Here is an 18,895-nt window from a genome sequence, read left to right as displayed (position 1 = left end):
AACTTAAAATATATGTTACATCAATTAGTATAATTGGAGATGTCAAAATTCAAGATAAATAACAGCATTTTCCCAAAGAATGACCTGAAAAAATCATTGATGCTTGAAGTACTGGAAAGCCAACCTGACCATCGGTCAACAGTTTTATTTATTTGGGGGCCTGCTACAGAAAATAGATCATCTCAAGATAATTGTGCCATGACATTAATGGCAGTGCTGATCTTTTCTAAACTCTCAAAAAAAAAAAAGACATATCACCCAAATCTAAAAATATGGTCATCCAAAACTATGCCGATCTTCCCCCTCTGCTTCACTCCTGACTACCACCAGGCACCAACACCAATCGCCTTCAAAAAAGTAATTAGTAGTGGGGTAATATGATAGGAAAAAAGAATGTGAATGTTTAAAAGGCATGTGTATGCATGCATTTCAGCATCTATATGCCTATAGAACTTGTACGTGTATAATTAGTCACTTTATTCCAACATGGAACGAAGGCATGGTGTTGCTTCATCTTTTATGGGGTTCTGATATGGAGAACTACTGATTCCTGATCATGAGCCATCTCATTCTCCCTGCAAATGGTCAAATCATCAGGTAATCTGCTGGAGCCTGTTAAGCATATACTTACACTAGATGATCCTTCAATCGTTATCATCGTCTGTTCTCTTGATATATTAGTGATGTTTGAGTTTACATCATCTGACTGTTGTTGTTGTTGCTGTTGTTCCGATGATTGAGTCTGGGGATCATGCTGGTTGGAAGTTGTGCTATCTTGCTGGGGGGGTTCAGAGATACCTTGCTGAGCATGATTGTGTAGTTTGGTGGGGATGACCAAGCATCTACAAAGTGGACAAGTTGAGCTTGAGTGCAGCCATAGATGGATGCATTCAACATGAAACACATGTTGGCACAACGGGATTTGGACCAACTCTTCTTTGATCTCGAATTCTCCTAGGCAGACACAACATCTGCGAAAACAATTCATAAAATGATTTTTTAGTTCAGTACAGCTTAACCCCTGATGGTTAAAAAATAAGTTCTTCCATTTCAATTTCATATCTTTTGCTGATATCTTGTTTAATAAATTATGGAAACAAACTTCTAAAACTTGGGCAATTTAGCAATTCATAGCACTTCTGTAGCAATTTTGCTGACTATCCATATAATTTGAGATCCATGCATGAGCGGTTCAGGTTTTCCTAGACTTTACATTGAAGAAAATAGTTCTTTAGTATCCCGAATGAGTTTTTTTTTTTTTTTTTATTTAATGATTAAGAAAATATTTTTTTAATGATGTTGTGAATTTTTTATTTTTTTAAAAATTATTTACAATGATTAAAAAATTATATAAAAAAAAATCAAATAAATTATTCGATAAAATCATTCGGACCACTTTTTCAAATGGCTGTAGCACGGCTCTTTTACGTTTAATACATGTTATTCTTCTCCAGATGGCTGATGGGGTACATTTTCTGAAGAATCTTGATCAATACAAAATACCAAAAATTTTCTGAAACTTTATTTCATATATATATATAGTCACCTCCAAAGATTTCATTTCTCATATATTCTGCTTTCTTGTCGACTTGTTCAGAAACGCTCTTTTGATGATAAAAAAAAAAAAAAGAAAAAAACGCGGATGCCGTTAAAGATTCTAAATGGGAGGTGAAAGAAAAAAGTGTTGACTGTTGACAGTTCCATCTAGCAAGGCATTTTGGGCCATATTCGTGCGGAGTCGTTCGCTTCTCTCTAGAAGCTCTTCATTCTTTAGAAAGCTCAAATCACTTCGAGTGCTTCCGTCGGAGAGAAGGTGAGTGCTGTGATATGTTTTCCACCCTCCTCTCCATCTCTATTTTCTTCCTACTACCATTACGTGAATATGTTTTTATGATAGTATTTTTTTCTCTCTCCCCTTCTGCTGGTTCGGTTTTCTTAAGAGTTATTGTACTTCAGTCACCATCAGTTGACACACAACCCTATTGCCGCCAATCTATTGGAACGATGAGGAATTGCGCCAAAAATATCGGCGCATGAGCCTCACACGAGACTTGTTTCCGCTCATGATATTCACGTGCCGCCGCACCCTGACAACTTTGTCGGCTACACGTGTCGTATTAGCAAATTCCTCACCTCATGATCTTTCAAATCCACCCCACCTCACCTCCCAACCATCGACGCATGGCCACCTGGCCACACGCCACCACAGAGACGTGCAACAAACTGCACCCACAACTTACATCGCCTCCAGCGATAGCTTACTTAAAAATTATCTTTTAAGATGACGCTCTCTTTGTAGGGTATGGGTGTGGACCACCAAGAAATTAGTCTCAAAATCCATTTTATTTTCCTTCTTTTCATTACTTTTGTACTATGGTTATTGTACTGAAATATTTGTTGGATAATCCCACCCTTACTCATGTATCATCTTTTTCTTTTCTAATGAAATTTCCTAAGAAAAAAAAAAAAGGGGGGGGCATTTTGGCCATAGCTGGTTACAGGAACAACTCTATATGCATGGCTTTAAGGGGTTTCAAACTTTCAGAAGTATGCCATTATCTGAGGCCATTTGCGAAGTTTATAAAGGAAAATTTGATTCGTGGTCAATCACTATCGTGAATAGTGCTTTCCGAATTGAAGAATGTGATATCCCATCATTCAGAGCACATTTTGTAGGGCCTAAATGATTAAAGACCACTATGCTCCAAGAGCAAGAACTTAGCTCCTCTTTTTAAGATAAAAACCAGGAGAAAAATTACGTACATAGGAATAAAAAGAAGAGAGGGGACAAAAAAAAGTACATACTGTGACTCCCTTGTTCTTAATTCCTCGTCGAATAAGATTACTGGAAGCTTATCCTTGATATACCCCTTCAAATCCACCGAACAAGGCTGTAGAAAATATGAAGAAAATAGAGAACTAGATAAATATATATTAGATTGAAATATACAAGCTGTCATCTAATCTGTGAAAACTTTGGAAAAAGATGAGGCAGAGCACTGCAAAACTCCTGTGTATGATTAAATTCACGTTAATGATGCTGTTTACTTTTTGTGTAATACAGTGAAACATTGTTGAAGATCGACTCAACAAAATAGCACAACTCAGTGACACAAGAAAAGCTTCCAGTCTTCGTAAAATCAACAAGGAAAAGCAAAGACAAACACACACAAAACAAAGCAACACAGTTTTATATATGCTCTAATCGTTTTTCTTTCTGCATGTCTTTGTGGCGAGAGAGAGAGAGAGAGAGAGAGAGAGGACTTACTGAGGAAAAATATGGACTGGTTGGATTAGAACTTGTTGGAAGTACTAATGGTGGAGGAAAAGAGAGAGCGGAAGCCCTCCTCTTGAGGTAGAACAAGTAAAAAAGTAGAAGGAGGATGATGGAAAAAAGGATAGGAATTGAGAATATGAAAGACTGATAAAGTTTAAGTTGAACTGCCGGAGAAAGGTGTGGAGGGTTTGGAGGAGGTTGAGGAAGACTCATGATGGAGTCCAAGGTTTGGTAGAGCTAAAAATATCTTGTTCAGTGTATTTATGGAGAAAAATGATATTTCTGATCGCCGTGTTTGCACACTCGGAGAGAGAGAGAGAGAGAGAGAGAGAGAGAGATGTGATTAGCAAACGAAACCTATGTTAATAAAATATAAGCAAATCGATGAGCTTTTTTAATTTTGATATTATTATTTTTTTTAACATATGATGGTATAGAATATAGATTCTCGGTCTCCCTTTTCCATGATGGGACGGAGCCCATGACATTCCACTAAATTCTGAGCCCTCAAACCAAGGCCCATCTGTTTTTGTCCTCCATGCATGCCCAATATAATCATGAAACCCATTTAGTGCATTGGCGGATGAGACAAGAAAAAAAGGAATAATATAAAATGACTATCGAAGTTCTGCAGATTTATTTCTTGTCGGGAGATATTTGGAAAGAGTATTGTTACATGTATTTATAGTTTTATTTATATTTTTATTTATAAAAAATTTTTCGTTAATTTTTTTTTTTAAATTTAAATTTTAAATTTTAAATTTTATTATTTTTAACATATTAATAATTTATACATGGAGAAATAAATTTTTTGTAAATTCTTTTTTTTTTATATACATTTAACATTTTTCCATTTGGAAAAGGGCTCACACTTGCAAAGATGTTTGTGAATGTGGTAGGCCTCTCCTGCTTTTGGTCAACCAAGATCATGGATGGATTATTCTTCTAACTACTGTTGGTTGTTCTTATTCAAGTTTGGCAGGTCAAATTGAAGCATCATTTGGAGTTAGCCAATGTGGGTTTAACTCTCAACTTCAAGAAATTGACACATTTCTTCCTTATGTTTGTTCATTTAAGAGCAACTAATTATTATGCAAAAGAAAATTATTTTGACGCGTATTTTCTTTGATTGAGATGAATTTATTTCATCGTCATCTTCTTATATATATATATACACATCCATCCATTGGCATGGTAGTGTTTGTAAAAAAAAAAATTATAAATTAAATTCTGTCATATCAACAATATGAAATGTATGCTTTTTGTATCGATTGATAAATATATGTTTCTTATGTATTTAAAAGTTTTTATTTTACTATAAACTCGATTCAATATTGGGAAAATAAAATTAGATAAAAAAAAAAATTCTTATGAGAATAAATTTCTTATAAGATATTATCCGAAATTAAGTTAATGGTGAGGGGAAGGATAGGGAAGAAGGTGTCCCACACATTTGAGTGGTATTAGGGGGCCAAGCCTTTTTCCTCTTTAGTCTTCACTATGATAATATAATGGAAGAATTTATTCTTCCTGAAAATGAAAGGAAATATTCGGTAATTCATTGCAAAGTGATTGTGTTTTTATCCTTTGAGCTCTATTATCATCATTACATAAATACCGGATCAGCACTGACTGATCAGGCATCGAATAAAGCATGATCAACGGTTTTTTCATGCGTACTAACCTTTTATTTAATTCATTTTTCAGCATAATTAATCCACCACTCAAAACCATTAGCTAACAAAAAAAAAAACCACTTAAAAGCATTATTCTATTTTTAAGTTTAAATCAAATTGTTGTCACGGTATTTAATTAATTATTTAATAAAATTTCCGAATACATACATTTTTTCCGAAAAAAAAAAAATTATAACTTTAAATTGTGTTGAGGAATAATTTCATATTTTCTGTAGACAAGGTCTTGGACATGTTTATAAGCAATGAACAATCTCCTCTTGTAGAACCAATTTTATGAGATGAGTTGAAATCAACTGTAATTTGAGCATAACATCAAGTATTATATTGTTTTTCATAGTACAAAAGATTTCTTTAAATTTTAGCAATTAACATAGTTAATTTGCTCATGTATTTATAGTTATCTTTAATGGTGCGACTTGTCCTGATCTTTAGATTATCCTTTTCTAGGATGGAGCTGTTTGACGTTGGAGAGTACTGTTCCTAGTAAGCCCAATTCACTGAGGAGAGATCGATCTCACTGTTGTTGGTGGAATATGAATGAAGCAATCTCTCAACCTCTTCTATAACAAGGTGGGCATGGCATATATGAGATCAGACTTTAGTAAATATCAGATTCTCCAGCTCTTTAAACGCGTGCTTCTGTCCAAGTTCACACATCATCATGAGCAAAGTGGTGTTATTTTTTTATTTATTTTTATTATTCCTAGTACTACTCTTCAGGAGTTGGAAACTGTGGAAATCTGTATTTACAGTTGAAGATCGAGATGAATCCAATGACAAATATATGGCAGCAGATGCTATATCCAAAGATTCTATGGCCTAGAAGTTGAATATCATTGAGGCTTTCACTAGATCATGGAATTTCTCTCATGATTTAACTTCAATTAATTGGAAGTGATTTAACGGTTAGTGCTTGCTGTAAGAAATTACAAATTGAATGGAGAATGGTAAGAATTGAGATGCCAACTTACCTTCGCCTTCTCCTTCATTTGATTTAAATAGTAGAGCATCAATAGAGAGATTAAAGCTTTACAAGAATATATATGGAAATGTACAGAATGGAAATAAGACTATTTAGCATGATACAAGTGAAAGAGCAAATCAAGGAAACACTAATCACGCTGGTTCTAAAGGAGATTGTGTCGCAACTATCATTTTGGAATGTCCAAGAATATTAATTACAAGTTTGGAAGGAGATTGAGTCGCAGCTATCATTTTGGAATGTCCAGGAGTATCAGCTACAAGTTTGAAAAGTCCAGGATGACTTGGTCTAACAAAAAAAAAAAAAAAGTGATGGGGGATCAAAATTACCATTAGTTTAGCAAACCGAGTAGTAGTTTGGCCCTTGGTGAAGATATCGGCAATCTGATCTTGTGTAGAGATATGCTTCACTTGGATGTCTTTGTTGAGAACTTTTTCTCGGATGAAGTGGTAGTCGACCTCAACATATTTGGTGCGAGCATGAAACATCGGATTGGATGCCAAGGCAATAGCTCCAACATTGTCACACCAAATAGTTGGAGTGGAAGGTAGGAGAGCACCAAGCTCCTTCATGAGTATATGTATCCAATATATTTCAATACTAGCAACGGCCAAACTACGGTACTCCGCTTCTGTACTACTCTTGGATGCGATGGGTTGTTTCTTCACTATCTAGGTAAGGGTGCAAATCGGTTGGTCCGGTCTAGTCCACCAGACTAAACACCCTTAGGGATTGGACCGGACCGGTAGCTATCGGTCCATTAGGCCCTGCCTAATTTTTTTTTCTTTTTTAATCAATTAATAAAAAAGTTTTATTTAAAATACTAAATTAAAATAAGTGACTTATTAATGTGTATTATATAACAAACTCAATAAAAGAAATTTTTATATGGTCAACGATAATAAATTAGATGAAAATTACATTATTAATTTATATAATTAACTAATTGATATTATATATTAGTTAATTGATAGAATATTAAAAAGTATTAATAACATATTTAAAATTTTATATTGTTAATTGTACATTTATTATATAAATAATATATAATTTTTTTTTCATTTCGTCCGGTCCAGTTCGTGTTGGAAAAATCTTGGACTGTGGACTGGACCGAAACCTTTCAATCCTCTAAAACATGGACCGAGACCGACCGATCTCAGTCTCGGTCCGGTCCAATCTGGACTGAAATGGTAGGTCTGGACTGACCGTCTATCACCTCTATATCCAGCTGATGAGATTTTGTCCAAGAAATATGCCATAACCAGTTGTAATTCGAAGGTCGTCCGGATTGTCTGCCCAATCAAAGTCACAATAAGCTTGTAAATTTATAGCACCAAAAGAAAAATAAATGTCATAGTCAATACTGCCCTTAAGGTAGCAAAGCACACGCTTGACAGCAATCCAATGGGGCTCACGGGGATTGTGCATAAATTGGCACAATTGGTGATGGCATACACAATATCAAGGCGCGAGATTGTACAATACTGAAGAGCCACAACTACATGAAGATATTTAGTAGGATCAGACAAGAACTCACCGTCTTTAGAGGAGAGTTTCGTACCTGAGGTTGTTGGACAACTAAGAGGCTTAGTACCCACCATTTTGGTGCAGTCAAGCAAATCAGTTATGTATTGTGTTTGGCGTAGGTGGAGCCCATGTTGATCACAGCTAGCCTGAACAACTAGAAAAAAACTCAGCTCACCCAGATCTTTAACAAGAAATGAATCCTTGAGAGATGAAACAAATGAATCAATCGCAGTCTTGCTGGAACCAATGACTAGTATGTCATCAACGTAAACCAATACATACAACTTCACAGAACCAGTAGCATAGATAAAAATGGAATAATCAGAAGTAGACTCAATGAAACCATACTCCAATAGGGATTGTGAGAGGCGGCAAAACCAAGCACGTGGTGCTTGTTTGAGGCCGTACAGAGACTTATGCAATTTGCAAACATAATCTGGATAATTCACATCAACAAACCCTTGAGATTGCTCCAGAAAAATTTATTCATCTAAGAACCCATACAGAAAAACATTTGAAATATCTAATTGACGTATATTCCAATTAAAAGAAACTGCTAAAGTAAGAATCATGCGAACTGTGGTGTGTTTCACTACTTGTAAAAAGTTTCTGCATAGTCAATTCCATGTTGCTAATCAAAACTTTTTACAACTAGACGTACTTTATAGCGCTCAATACTACCATCAGAGAGCCATTTTATCTTAAAAACTCATTTATTTCGAACAATATGCTTACCTGACGAGTAAGGGCAGAGTGCCCAAGTCTCATTGACCATTAATGCGTAAAATTCACATCCCATCGTAGCACACCATGGGGTAGAAGAAATGGCTTGTGCGTAGGTGGAAGGCTTAGTGTCGGTGACCACTGTGGAGAGTACCTGCAAGGGATGCCGAGTTGAATACAATACAATAAAATCTAGGAAGGTTTTGGGTTTGGAGTTACCGGTCATGGAGCGGGTTGTGACTCAGCTTAGGTTAAGGGATTGGTTGTTGGGTATGTTTGAGAGATGGTGTGGTGATTGCAGTTGCAGGTGGATCGATTGGGGAAGTCAGGGACGGACTGGGAATCTCTTGGTCAAAGTGTGGATGGGTAGGAGATGAATTAGTGATTTCTTAGTAGGGGACAATGGGTTCGACTTCAGAGGTGGGAAAGGGCTGTGAAACTGTAAAGTCTGGAATCTAGAAGGGATAAAAGAAGAGGAGACATATCTGGGAAAACTATACTCAGCGAGGTAGGAGAAGAGAAGACTCCACGCTTTGCAGAAAAATTTTGTTTGTTAAAAACTACACTGCACGACACATAGACACGGCCAGTATGATAGTCAAGACACCTATACCCTCATTGTTGGCTAGCATAGCCTATAAAAATGCACTCCTTACTACGAAAAGATAGTTTGTGAGGTTCATAGGGTTTGAGTAAAGGAAAATAGGCAAATCAAAAAAATTTAAGTATGAATATTTGAGAACTGTTTTATGAAGCATGTAGAAAGGTGTTAAATTGTGTAACACTTTGGTTGAGAGTCGATTTATCAGATAAACATATGTGAGGAAAGCATCGGCCGAATATGTATTCTGTAGGTGGGACTGAGCTTGAAGTGTTAACTCGGTTTCAACAATATGAAGATGTTTTCGTTCAGTAATATCATTTTGTTGAGAGGTATGAGGGCACGTTAATCAATAAAATATGCCATGTTCTTGTAAAAATGATTTAAAGGAGGTGGAGATAAATTCACCACCGTTATCAGTTTGTAATTGTTGAAGCTTACAAGAGAAAATATTATCTACTAAAGCCTTAAATTGTTTAAAAATTGCAGAAACCTCATTTTTAAACTTAATGGATATAACTAAGTGAAACGAGAAAAATCATTAATAAGAAGAACATAATATTTGGATCCACCAACCGAATACACAAAAGATGTCCATACATCTGAATGAATAAGTGCTAAATGCCGATTGGTTTAACGAGTTGAGTCACTAAAGGGTAATTGTTTGAATTTCCCTAAACGGCACGACGAACAAAACCTTGGTTTATTGGATGTGGAAATATCTAAATATTTGGAACGAAACAATTGATTTAAAACAACTTGAGATAGGTGGCCTAGGCGATCATGTCACTTGTCAAAAATGGTGGACACGTTGAGTTTGGCAGCAAAATAGGAAATTTTATTTGAACAAGATTTATTTTCTGCAATTGGATAGAGTCCGTTCTTAGCTTGCCCTTGAAGTAGAAGTTGCCATGTGTTGTTCTCCTTCACAAAAAAATAATTTACAGTCAGTATAAAATAACAATCATTATCCAAACAAAAACGGTTGATAGAGATCAAATTTGAGGAAGCATTTGGACAATGAAAAACATTGGATAGAGTAAAATTGGAATGATTTGTGGTGAGAGATTGGTACCCATATTTTTTTATCACTAAACCTGAGTCATTTCCAACCGTGATAGTTTCTTCTCCTTTATAGGGCTGCGAGGTGATGAGATTTGCCGAATTACTGGTAATGTGGGCATTGACTCCACTGTCTGCATACCACACTTATTGAGCATAAAAGGTATTACCTTTAGCAGCCATAGGAGCAAGGTCCGATGGTGGTAAGCGGCCTTGATATGAGAAGTTAAACCGGTGATAGCAATTAAGAGTCGAATGGCCCTTTTTACCACAAGTTTGAAAAATGGGCCGGTTGTCAAGGGAGTGAGGTGCATCGGGCCTGTCGCTGAAGGAGCCCACATGAGCAGGGGGATGATTATTTTGGATGGGCGAACGGGACTGGGATGAAAATCCAGGCCTTTTAGTTTTCCTTAGGGACGTAGGTTTGGAATGGGTTGCTGCAAAGACAAAATTAGTCTCAGCAGGTACAAAGGAATTTGAGGCCTCCATTAACGTCTCAAAACTCAAAATTTCTGTCTGAAAATTGTCCTGGGTGAACTCTTTGTCTCTGGTTGCAAAGGTGAAGGTGGTAACAAAAGGCATGAACTGTGGCTTGAGCCCACTCAAGAGGTTGGTGATGAGATCTTGCTCCTCCACTGGTTTGCCGGCAATGGACAGTTGATCGGAGAAGAGCTTGACCTCTTCAATGTAAGAGAGGCAGGAGTGATTACCCTGTGAAATGGTTTGAAGTTGCCTTTTGAGAAAGGCAATGCGAGACCGTGAGGTAGAGAAGGAGGGCGTCCTAAACCTACTTGGAGGTCTCCAGATTGAGAATTGTGGAGACAAGTTTTTCAATAATAGAGGCATAGAGCCAACTTAGAACACTGTTATCTTGTTTAGACCAACAAGTGTACTCTGAATTTGAGGAGTCGTCAGGCAAAGTTTTGGCTAGAGCAGGGTTGGTGCCATCAACGAGTCCAACCATGTCGTGACTCTTCAAAAAAACCAGAAATTGGATCTGCCTGATAAGATAATTGGGGCCATCCAATTTCAAAAATTGAGGTTTAGTTTGTAGGGAAAAGGCCATTGTGTTTGGTTGTTGTGGTGCGGAAGCTGGGTTGTAGGATCGTGTTTGTTGGGCGTGAGACTTAAATGGCTGATACCATGTAATAAATTACAAATTGAATGGAGAATGGTAAGAATTGAGAGGCCAACTTACCTTCTCCGTCTACTTCATTTGATTTAAATAGTACAACATCAATAGAGATTACAACTTTACAAGAGTAAATATGGAAGCGTACATAATGGAAATAAGACTATTTAGCATGATACAAGTGAAAGAGAAAATCAAGGAAATACTGATCACACTGGTTTTGGAGGAGGTTGGGTTGCAGCTATCATTTTGAAATGTCCAGGAATATCAGCTATAAGTTTGGAATGTCCAAGATGACTTGGTCTAACACTTGTCGAGATGGATGATAATTTTTCACAAAATAAGAAGATTCAAAGAACACTGCCTGATAATTAACTATCAATATTATTTTATGCATGTGGTAAGCTTTTATGTGATCAATAATATGTTTGATGTGCCAATAAATAAACTTATAAATAGATCAATGTTTTTCGATGAATGATGACTCATCAAAACAAGAAAACCCAAAAAGGAAAGCCAAAGATATGGATTAAAAATTCGAAGGATCCTCTTTTTTCAAGCATGATAATATTTTTATGTAAACATTGCAAGATATAAACATTGGGAGTTAAGAATCCCGACCATCAATCAAAAATTTTGGATGATCAAAGTGCTAATTAACCAACTAAAAAAATACAAATTAAAGGAAAAAAAAAGTGAAACTAGCAAAACGGCTTCAAACCTATATTTTCATAGTCAATAGACTACAACATTGTCCTAAAAAATGCCTTGTCAAAGATTGTTTGAATTGCTAATTCATTGGGAAGATTTGAAAATAGTTTGTAATGGAGGAATACAAATATTACAACACTTGAAAGATGAAGATAAACCATGCCTAGCGACTTTAATGACATTCACATACTTTTGAGATGCCTTATGTGGACAAGGCCTATCACTTGGCCCATTACAAAGTCCTGGGCCCTTAGTATTCAATCCCGTTCCACCGTTCCTACCTTTACAAGTTGGATCTGAATACACGACCCGGGCCCAATGTGTGAGTGTGTGTGTGTGTGTTTTTTTTCCAAAAAATAAAATTGGAAAAAACCCCTTAAAGGCGAAATTCTGTTCCGACTTCTTCTTCAGCAATAAGCAAGAGCGAAGGCCGAAGAAAGTGATCGATTTTACGCACATTGACTGCAGAGAAGACAAAGGAGATGGATCCGAAGCTCACAGAGGTCTCACAGTTCTTCGAGCGCTTCAAAGCCGCGTTCGTCAGACAGGACTTCGATACCTGCAGCAGACTCCTCTCCCAACTCAAGGTACACCATCCCGAAAAGCCCTAGTTCCGAATACTCTCATGAGTCCCATAATCTCCTGCCGTTTTTTCCTCTTTTTTTATTCGGTTGTAAGCCATAGTTTGCGAGTAGCTGGGGATAGTAAGGGTTATAGTGGGTTTTCTCATCCTGGATCCGAATTTTTATAGCGAATTTTCGAATTTTGGTCTATAATTAGGGTTTTGATTTGGGCTTGGGAAAGAAAATATTTTGGCTAATTTTTAGTTTGGTATTGCATGAATTAGTCGCTGTGTTTGGTTTGATTGAATGACGTGGGATAATAGTTGTAGCTCGAGCTCTATGTGCTTTTTTTTAGTATTACCCAAATCTTGTCACGGTTGTCTACAGTTTTATCTATGGTTTAGTGAATCCTGGATTTGGGACTTAACCTAACGTATTGTTGATTTGGCTAGCATATTTTTGTTTCAGTTTATGGTTGCTAGAGTAGAGGCATTGAGTAATTTCGATCAGATTTCTTTGGATCATTGCTAGAGTGTTAGATGGGAGTACCACTAGGGCTTAGTTTTGAGCTTTTGGAAGCCTGTTGGATCTGATTTATGATGAGAGAGAGCATGCTAAAGTTGGTGTGGTTTATGATACACACACTTGAACTGAAGCCTTTTTCCGATGGATTTTTTTTTTTTGTTTCCATTTATCAGGTCTTGCTGACACAATTCAGAAGCCTCCCACCTCTGTTTGAAGGAACGCCTAATGCAATCCATGAACTAAGCTTAGCAAGTAAAATTCTTTCGTCATATCACTTAATGCTATGTGTTCTTTTCCTTTTTTTCTCTTTCCAATGGTATTGCAGTGGTTTCAGTCATAGGAGTCTTGTTGATGAGCATTTCCTTGCAATCATGAATTGGTCTGCAGTTCAATCTTTTGGCGTTCATTTTCTACACAAATACTTATTCAAGCTCTTAATTATGATATGTGGATTTTAGAACCTCAAGTGTGTTTGGAAATGTGGAGTACATAATGTACTGAACAAGAGCTATACATTAGTGCAAATGATTGAAATTGAGCATATGGTCCAAAGTCTTACTACTAAGTCAAGAAACAATGTTATTGAAAAGTTGTATTATTTAAAAAAAAAAGCTTTTCATTATCTTGCGTCTGATGAGTCCATTATATTAGAGATTTTTTTTTTATAAGAAAATTTATTAAACCACATAATTAGGTATATTAGAGATCATTTGAAGTTGGTGTAGATGTTATCAATTTTTTGTTTCTGAATTATTTTCTCATGATTTATTATATATGAGGACTTTCAGGGGATATATATGAGCAAGCTGTTATTCTCAGTGTGAAGATCGAGGATCAAGATGCATTTGAGAGGGATTTCTTTCAGTTGAAGCCTTATTACACAGATGTTGGGTAAGTATATATTTTCTTCAATTCATCCATGCTTTAGTTTCAATATATATCCACATTATGAGTGTGGAGCCAAGACAAAATAATGAAATAAGAAAAAGCATATATGCCAAATTGAAATGTTCTATTTAATATAATAGGGATCTCTGTCTGCAACCACTCATATCATCACATGCACAATGGCAAAGCAACAAACATGTTTCATAGATAGATACCCATAACCCATAATGAAACAAATACCATTATGAATTGGAAAAGATTACGTCTCTGATCAACACGACAATGATATGAACAATACTTTTGTTGTTTCATTTATTAATTATTTTTCCTTTGGAGCAGCAATGTCCTACCACCATCGCCTCAGGAGTATCCAATCTTAGGTCTCAACTTATTGAGACTCCTTGTGCAAAATAGAATTGCTGAATTCCACACTGAACTGGAACTTCTTTCATCAACTGCTTTGGAGAATCCTTGCATCAAGCATGCAGTGGAGTTGGAGCAATCCTTCATGGAAGGGGCTTACAACCGTGTGTTGAGTGCTCGGCAGAAGGTGCCACACGAGACTTATGTCTACTTCATGGATCTTCTGGCAAAGACAGTCAGGTAATTTAGTCAATTCCAATCTTTAGTAATGCTTACAATGTCTTAGATGAATTGAAAGCAGTTAGAGACAAAGAAACTGCAAACAAGCAAGTTAAGAGCTCATTTTGAATTTGGCAACATAACTTCGTATCTGTAAACTATTACTTGAAAATCAATCTTTGGACTCCTGGGAAGATGTGATTGGTGGAAGTCCTTAGGCTTTTATTCAAAATAGTTTCTAATTTGTAGGTTTGTATTTACTCTCTAAAATATATTTAAATTTATATCTTTTCTGTCACTTTCAGAGATGAAATAGCTGGATGTAGTGAGAAGGCATATGATTATCTTTCAATTAATGATGCACGGCAAATGCTGCTGTTCTCTTCTGACCGAGAACTGTTGGAATACATCAACGAGGTGCTCAATCTTGTTATGTGTTGATTTTTTTTTTTTCCTCAATGATTCAAATTACCGACCAATCTGGAAGGAATATACTTGATCTCTTGTTCCTACAATTATCTGGTTTGTGGTGAACACCTTTCACTTTCGGTTGGAATACCATGTCCAAAATCTCGCCACAAGTCCTTTGTTTAAAGGTGGGAATGCTGCACCTCAAAGTGGAGTGTTTGGAGCTATCAGTGGTTTGGGATGAGTGAGGCCCTAGCCCAAGTCATTGGCCTTAGATATGTGATATCTGAATGTGATACCCTATATGATAAGGATAAGAGTAGATGGTGTATGAGATTTTACATTGCTTGGGAATGAGAAGTTATTACTATTTATAATGTTCCAATGGGGCTCTAGTTGTATTATTGACTGGTCTTTTTGGAGTATAGGCCATGTGGTTAGGGCTTTCTATTGGGACGTTACACCGAAATAGCGTATGACTCAAATGTTTCTTATATATAGTTTTCTAGATTTAGGTTAATTATAAAAGGGCCTTCGGATGTTCAATTATGTAGGTTCATGGAACTCCCCTCCATACCATCAAGACCGTAGGGGTTCTGATCTGGGATTTGCTTCCCCACGGCTGGGGCTCAATGCCCCTAAACAAGTTGCTTTATATGTGTGCGTGTGTCTGGAAATGTCTAGTTAGCATACCAAATAGTGTACCGAATTTTTATTTATTAACCGTTTGAATTGAACAAATGATGAAAAAGAGAAAAAAATTAGAAAGTGTTCGGTACGCTATTCAGCCCATTTTGGTATGCCAGGTAGTACTACCTTATATATATATATATATATATATATAATATAGACACCTGTGCACAATCACGCTCCACAAGGCACTCTTCCCACCAGCAATTAAATGTAATTATTTCATTTCACTATATTCCTTTTGAATCCTTTGCTTGAATGCAGGATCATCCTGAGTGGGAGATGAAGAATAGTTCTGTATTTTTCCAGAAGGCAAAAGAATCTGCACCGTGCAAGGAAATACCTTCTCTGCAATTGATCAACCAGACACTCAGTTATGCGAGAGAGTTGGAGCGTATTGTGTAAAAGAGATTTAAACTGGCAACGGTTGATCGTCTGCTTTGGATTCCAATATCCCGACAACTGATGCTGATTCTGTTATTTGAGAATTTCTCCTTCCCAATTCAGTTCTAAGCTTTAAAAATTGTTCTCTTTAGTAAGTGGGACATATTTTCACCATGTTTCTTGCCATTCGCATTCATCATTGCTCAGCTTTAGACACATTTTCTTTTCCTCAAGGGAGTACTATTTTCTGAATTTGCAATTTTAGTGAATAAGATGCCGCGTAGGAGGTTATGAATTATTTATATGTTAGAATTTAATTCATAACCTGAAAAATTTTAGCGCCTATAACTTTTTAACATTATATCTATGCAAGGAGTGGTTTTGCTGTCCCTATATAATATATTCCCTATCTTTCTACATAAACAGTGACTTCATAAAATGAAACTTGCACTTGCAAAAATCAATGTCTTTCTACCTAAACTGTGACTGTTGTCCCTCTATTCCATGTCTTAACCTGAAATTTGATCTCAACGTCGTCTCTGCAGTGGAGATATATTGAGTTTGCCGTGGGTTTCTCTGTACCAGTCAAAGATAATTACAAAACGGTGTTGCAAATGAACACTTTGTGTGACAATATGCCGAGCACCCTATTAGAACGATTGACTCAACAAAAAAGTCTATTTGTTATTATTATTATTTTTTTTTTTAACAAAAGCGGAAGCTTCATGATATCATTATAATTTTTCTAAATTTTTATACATAATAAAATAAATAATTTAACTTTTTTAAATCTCAAAATAAAAATAATATTAAAAAAATATATTCTAATAATATTTTATTCAATTTTTAACTTTAATCTTAATTCATCTTATCTCATCTGCGAAAATAAACGAGACTTATTGCTAGCTTTGACTCTGTAATCGAACAATTAACAACAAAAATACATTATTAATCTTCTGCTACATATCATCTGCAACTTTATAAGGTTGCTTCTTTGTTCTCAGGAACAATGTTGTAGATAAAGTAATTTTCTAGTATTAGTTGTTAAAAGCATGCATGCTAGGCTACTGGCTGCAGCATTGATTTCCTGATGCCAAGTCTCTGGATATGGCTGAAAAAACCCATGTGTTTTCATGGCAAAGACTAAAGAGATCCTATGAAATAATATATACATATTACAAACCGTGTGGCTTTCCAAGTGATTTATGACCAACACGACCTCTTTTTCTACACATTTAACTTTGTCTTGTTCATTCTCGGCCTACAATATCATTTTTTGGAAGATTGCTTCCTAGAAGATTTCCCCAATTTCTTAACGTTGTTTTGAAGATTTCGATTAAAAAAAACTTCTGTTGACGTGGTTAATTGGCATCAAATATCATTGGGTCCTCTGTTTATCAAGTGCCTACCTATAGGTTATTTATTATTGTCTTTTTTTTTTTTTTTCTTCTCTTTTTTTAAAAAGATTCGTCAGACTTCTTATCGTCCAAGATCTTTAATTTTTTTTTTTATATAGAGAAATAAAAAGTAAAATCACAAAATTGTAAAACGTAAAATTATTTTTATCCTAAAATAAATCAAATAGATCACATGAAGTCATATTATTGTATATTTTAAAATTTTATATTAATAAATTGAATTATTTAAATTATATTCTAATATCTGATACTCTGGTTATAAGAAGGAAAGAAAATTAAGTTTTCAATTGCTTAACAATATAACAAATAAAAATAGATTCTGACTTTAAACAATAAATTGAAAAAATTATTACCACCCTACTCAATTATGTACGACATATGATGTCCAAGAAGGAAAATGATAGCATAACTTTTAATTATGTTCATCAAATATACTTATTCATATATTTTTTATTTTTTCTTAATGGTTATAGAAGTTATTATTAATGAATTTATATTTATATTTTATTTTTTTAATGATTAAGGATATTTAAAAATACTTTAAAAAAAAAACCCTCATTTACACTAATGTGTATATTTAAAGTGCACATTTGGTATGCAGTCTAGCATTGTCTACCCAAGAATATCTTAAAACAGTGGGAAGCATTACCAGATAGAGAGAATAACTTTTACTATTATGGGCACAAGGCCACTTGCATTGTGGAGTTGCTATTATGGTGAATTAATAAAAGAAAGAAAGGGAAAACAAAAAGGGATTTTAGTATATTAAATATAATAGAATAGAAAAAGAGCACATGTCCACAAAGACAAGAACAATAAAGACTATATTTCTTTACATTCTTTATATTTCTTTACATTGTGGAGTATTTCTTTAATATTTTTATATATTATAATTAAATATAATAGGTAATCAAAGACAAGAAGGACTAAAATTTCTTTACATTTTTATTCGAAATTGAAGATTCACGTGAAAGAGATAAATACATTAGAAAATAAATAAATTTTTCAAATTAAAGTTGCGTATAGGGGTGAATTCAGTCTGATCCAATAGAAAATAAATAAATTAATCTTTATTTTTTGAAGATAAATTAATAAAAAAATTATTTAAATTAAAATTAAGTTAATTTTTAATGAGGATTATGATATATTATTAAATGATAGCATATATTATTTAACATTTTATATGGTCAATGATAATAAAATAGATAAAAATTATATAATTATTATATAAAATAATATATTTACATATATAATATTTTAAATATATATAGTTCAGTCGATTTTGGTCTAGGTCCGATCGATTTTGCAACCGAAAATCTTACCGTCCTAATTGCACCTACAACATTTATTAAATTTAATACCATTCAAAAATTATATATAAATAATAAAAATAATTTTATAATTTAATGAATCATATCAAATCATGTCAATTTATACGATTATTTTTATATAATTCTTTTATGATTAAAGTATATTCCATCATTATTTATCTCTAAAGTTTTGGCACCAAGTAGTTAAAGTTGCTTAGTTGGAAAGGTTTACAGCTTGCGACAAGAGAGCTAGAACAAAAATTCTCTAAGCGATCGGAATGAAAAATGTGTGAATGATAGTCTGAAGTTGGCTACTATATATATTTAAAACGAGAAATTATATTTGCAGACTGCAGTGATAGGATGTATAAGTTTTACATATTTTTTTAAAATGTTAATAAATCTGAGATATATA

At 34.7% G+C, this 18,895-nt stretch overlaps 2 protein-coding genes across 2 annotated transcripts; one reads left to right on the top strand and one right to left on the bottom strand.

Moving 5' to 3' along the window:
- Positions 1-119: 119 nt before the first annotated feature.
- Positions 120-3,569, bottom strand: LOC108993730 (probable E3 ubiquitin-protein ligase RHA4A). The gene is made up of 3 exons (XM_018968740.2): positions 3,269-3,569; positions 2,806-2,891; positions 120-971 (listed from the first exon to the last, which is right to left on the bottom strand). The coding sequence occupies exons 1-3, from the start codon at positions 3,488-3,490 to the stop codon at positions 518-520; spliced, it is 762 nt and encodes a 253-aa protein (XP_018824285.1). The 5' UTR covers positions 3,491-3,569; the 3' UTR covers positions 120-517.
- Positions 3,570-12,064: 8,495 nt separating this feature from the next.
- On the top strand, positions 12,065-16,095 carry LOC108993796 (26S proteasome non-ATPase regulatory subunit 8 homolog A-like). Its single transcript, XM_018968827.2, has 6 exons — positions 12,065-12,299; positions 12,974-13,052; positions 13,589-13,691; positions 14,028-14,291; positions 14,576-14,687; positions 15,633-16,095. The coding sequence occupies exons 1-6, from the start codon at positions 12,195-12,197 to the stop codon at positions 15,771-15,773; spliced, it is 804 nt and encodes a 267-aa protein (XP_018824372.1). The 5' UTR covers positions 12,065-12,194; the 3' UTR covers positions 15,774-16,095.
- Positions 16,096-18,895: the final 2,800 nt, after the last annotated feature.

This window comes from Juglans regia, chromosome 9, assembly GCF_001411555.2.
Source record: "Juglans regia cultivar Chandler chromosome 9, Walnut 2.0, whole genome shotgun sequence".
Classification (NCBI taxonomy): Eukaryota; Viridiplantae; Streptophyta; class Magnoliopsida; order Fagales; family Juglandaceae; genus Juglans; species Juglans regia.
This window is presented reverse-complemented; position numbering and strand designations above follow the sequence as displayed.

Coding starts and splice junctions, on each gene's coding strand:
- LOC108993730 (XM_018968740.2), bottom strand. CDS start 3,490: ATGAGTCTTCCTCAACCTCCTCCAAACCCTCCACACCTTTCTCCGGCA. Junction 2,892..3,268: donor CCAGTCCATATTTTTCCTCA/GTAAGTCCTCTC, acceptor TATTTTCTACAG/CCTTGTTCGGTGGATTTGAA. Junction 972..2,805: donor TTAAGAACAAGGGAGTCACA/GTATGTACTTTT, acceptor TTGTTTTCGCAG/ATGTTGTGTCTGCCTAGGAG.
- LOC108993796 (XM_018968827.2), top strand. CDS start 12,195: ATGGATCCGAAGCTCACAGAGGTCTCACAGTTCTTCGAGCGCTTCAAA. Junction 13,053..13,588: donor CCATGAACTAAGCTTAGCAA/GTAAAATTCTTT, acceptor GAGGACTTTCAG/GGGATATATATGAGCAAGCT. Junction 13,692..14,027: donor CCTTATTACACAGATGTTGG/GTAAGTATATAT, acceptor CCTTTGGAGCAG/CAATGTCCTACCACCATCGC.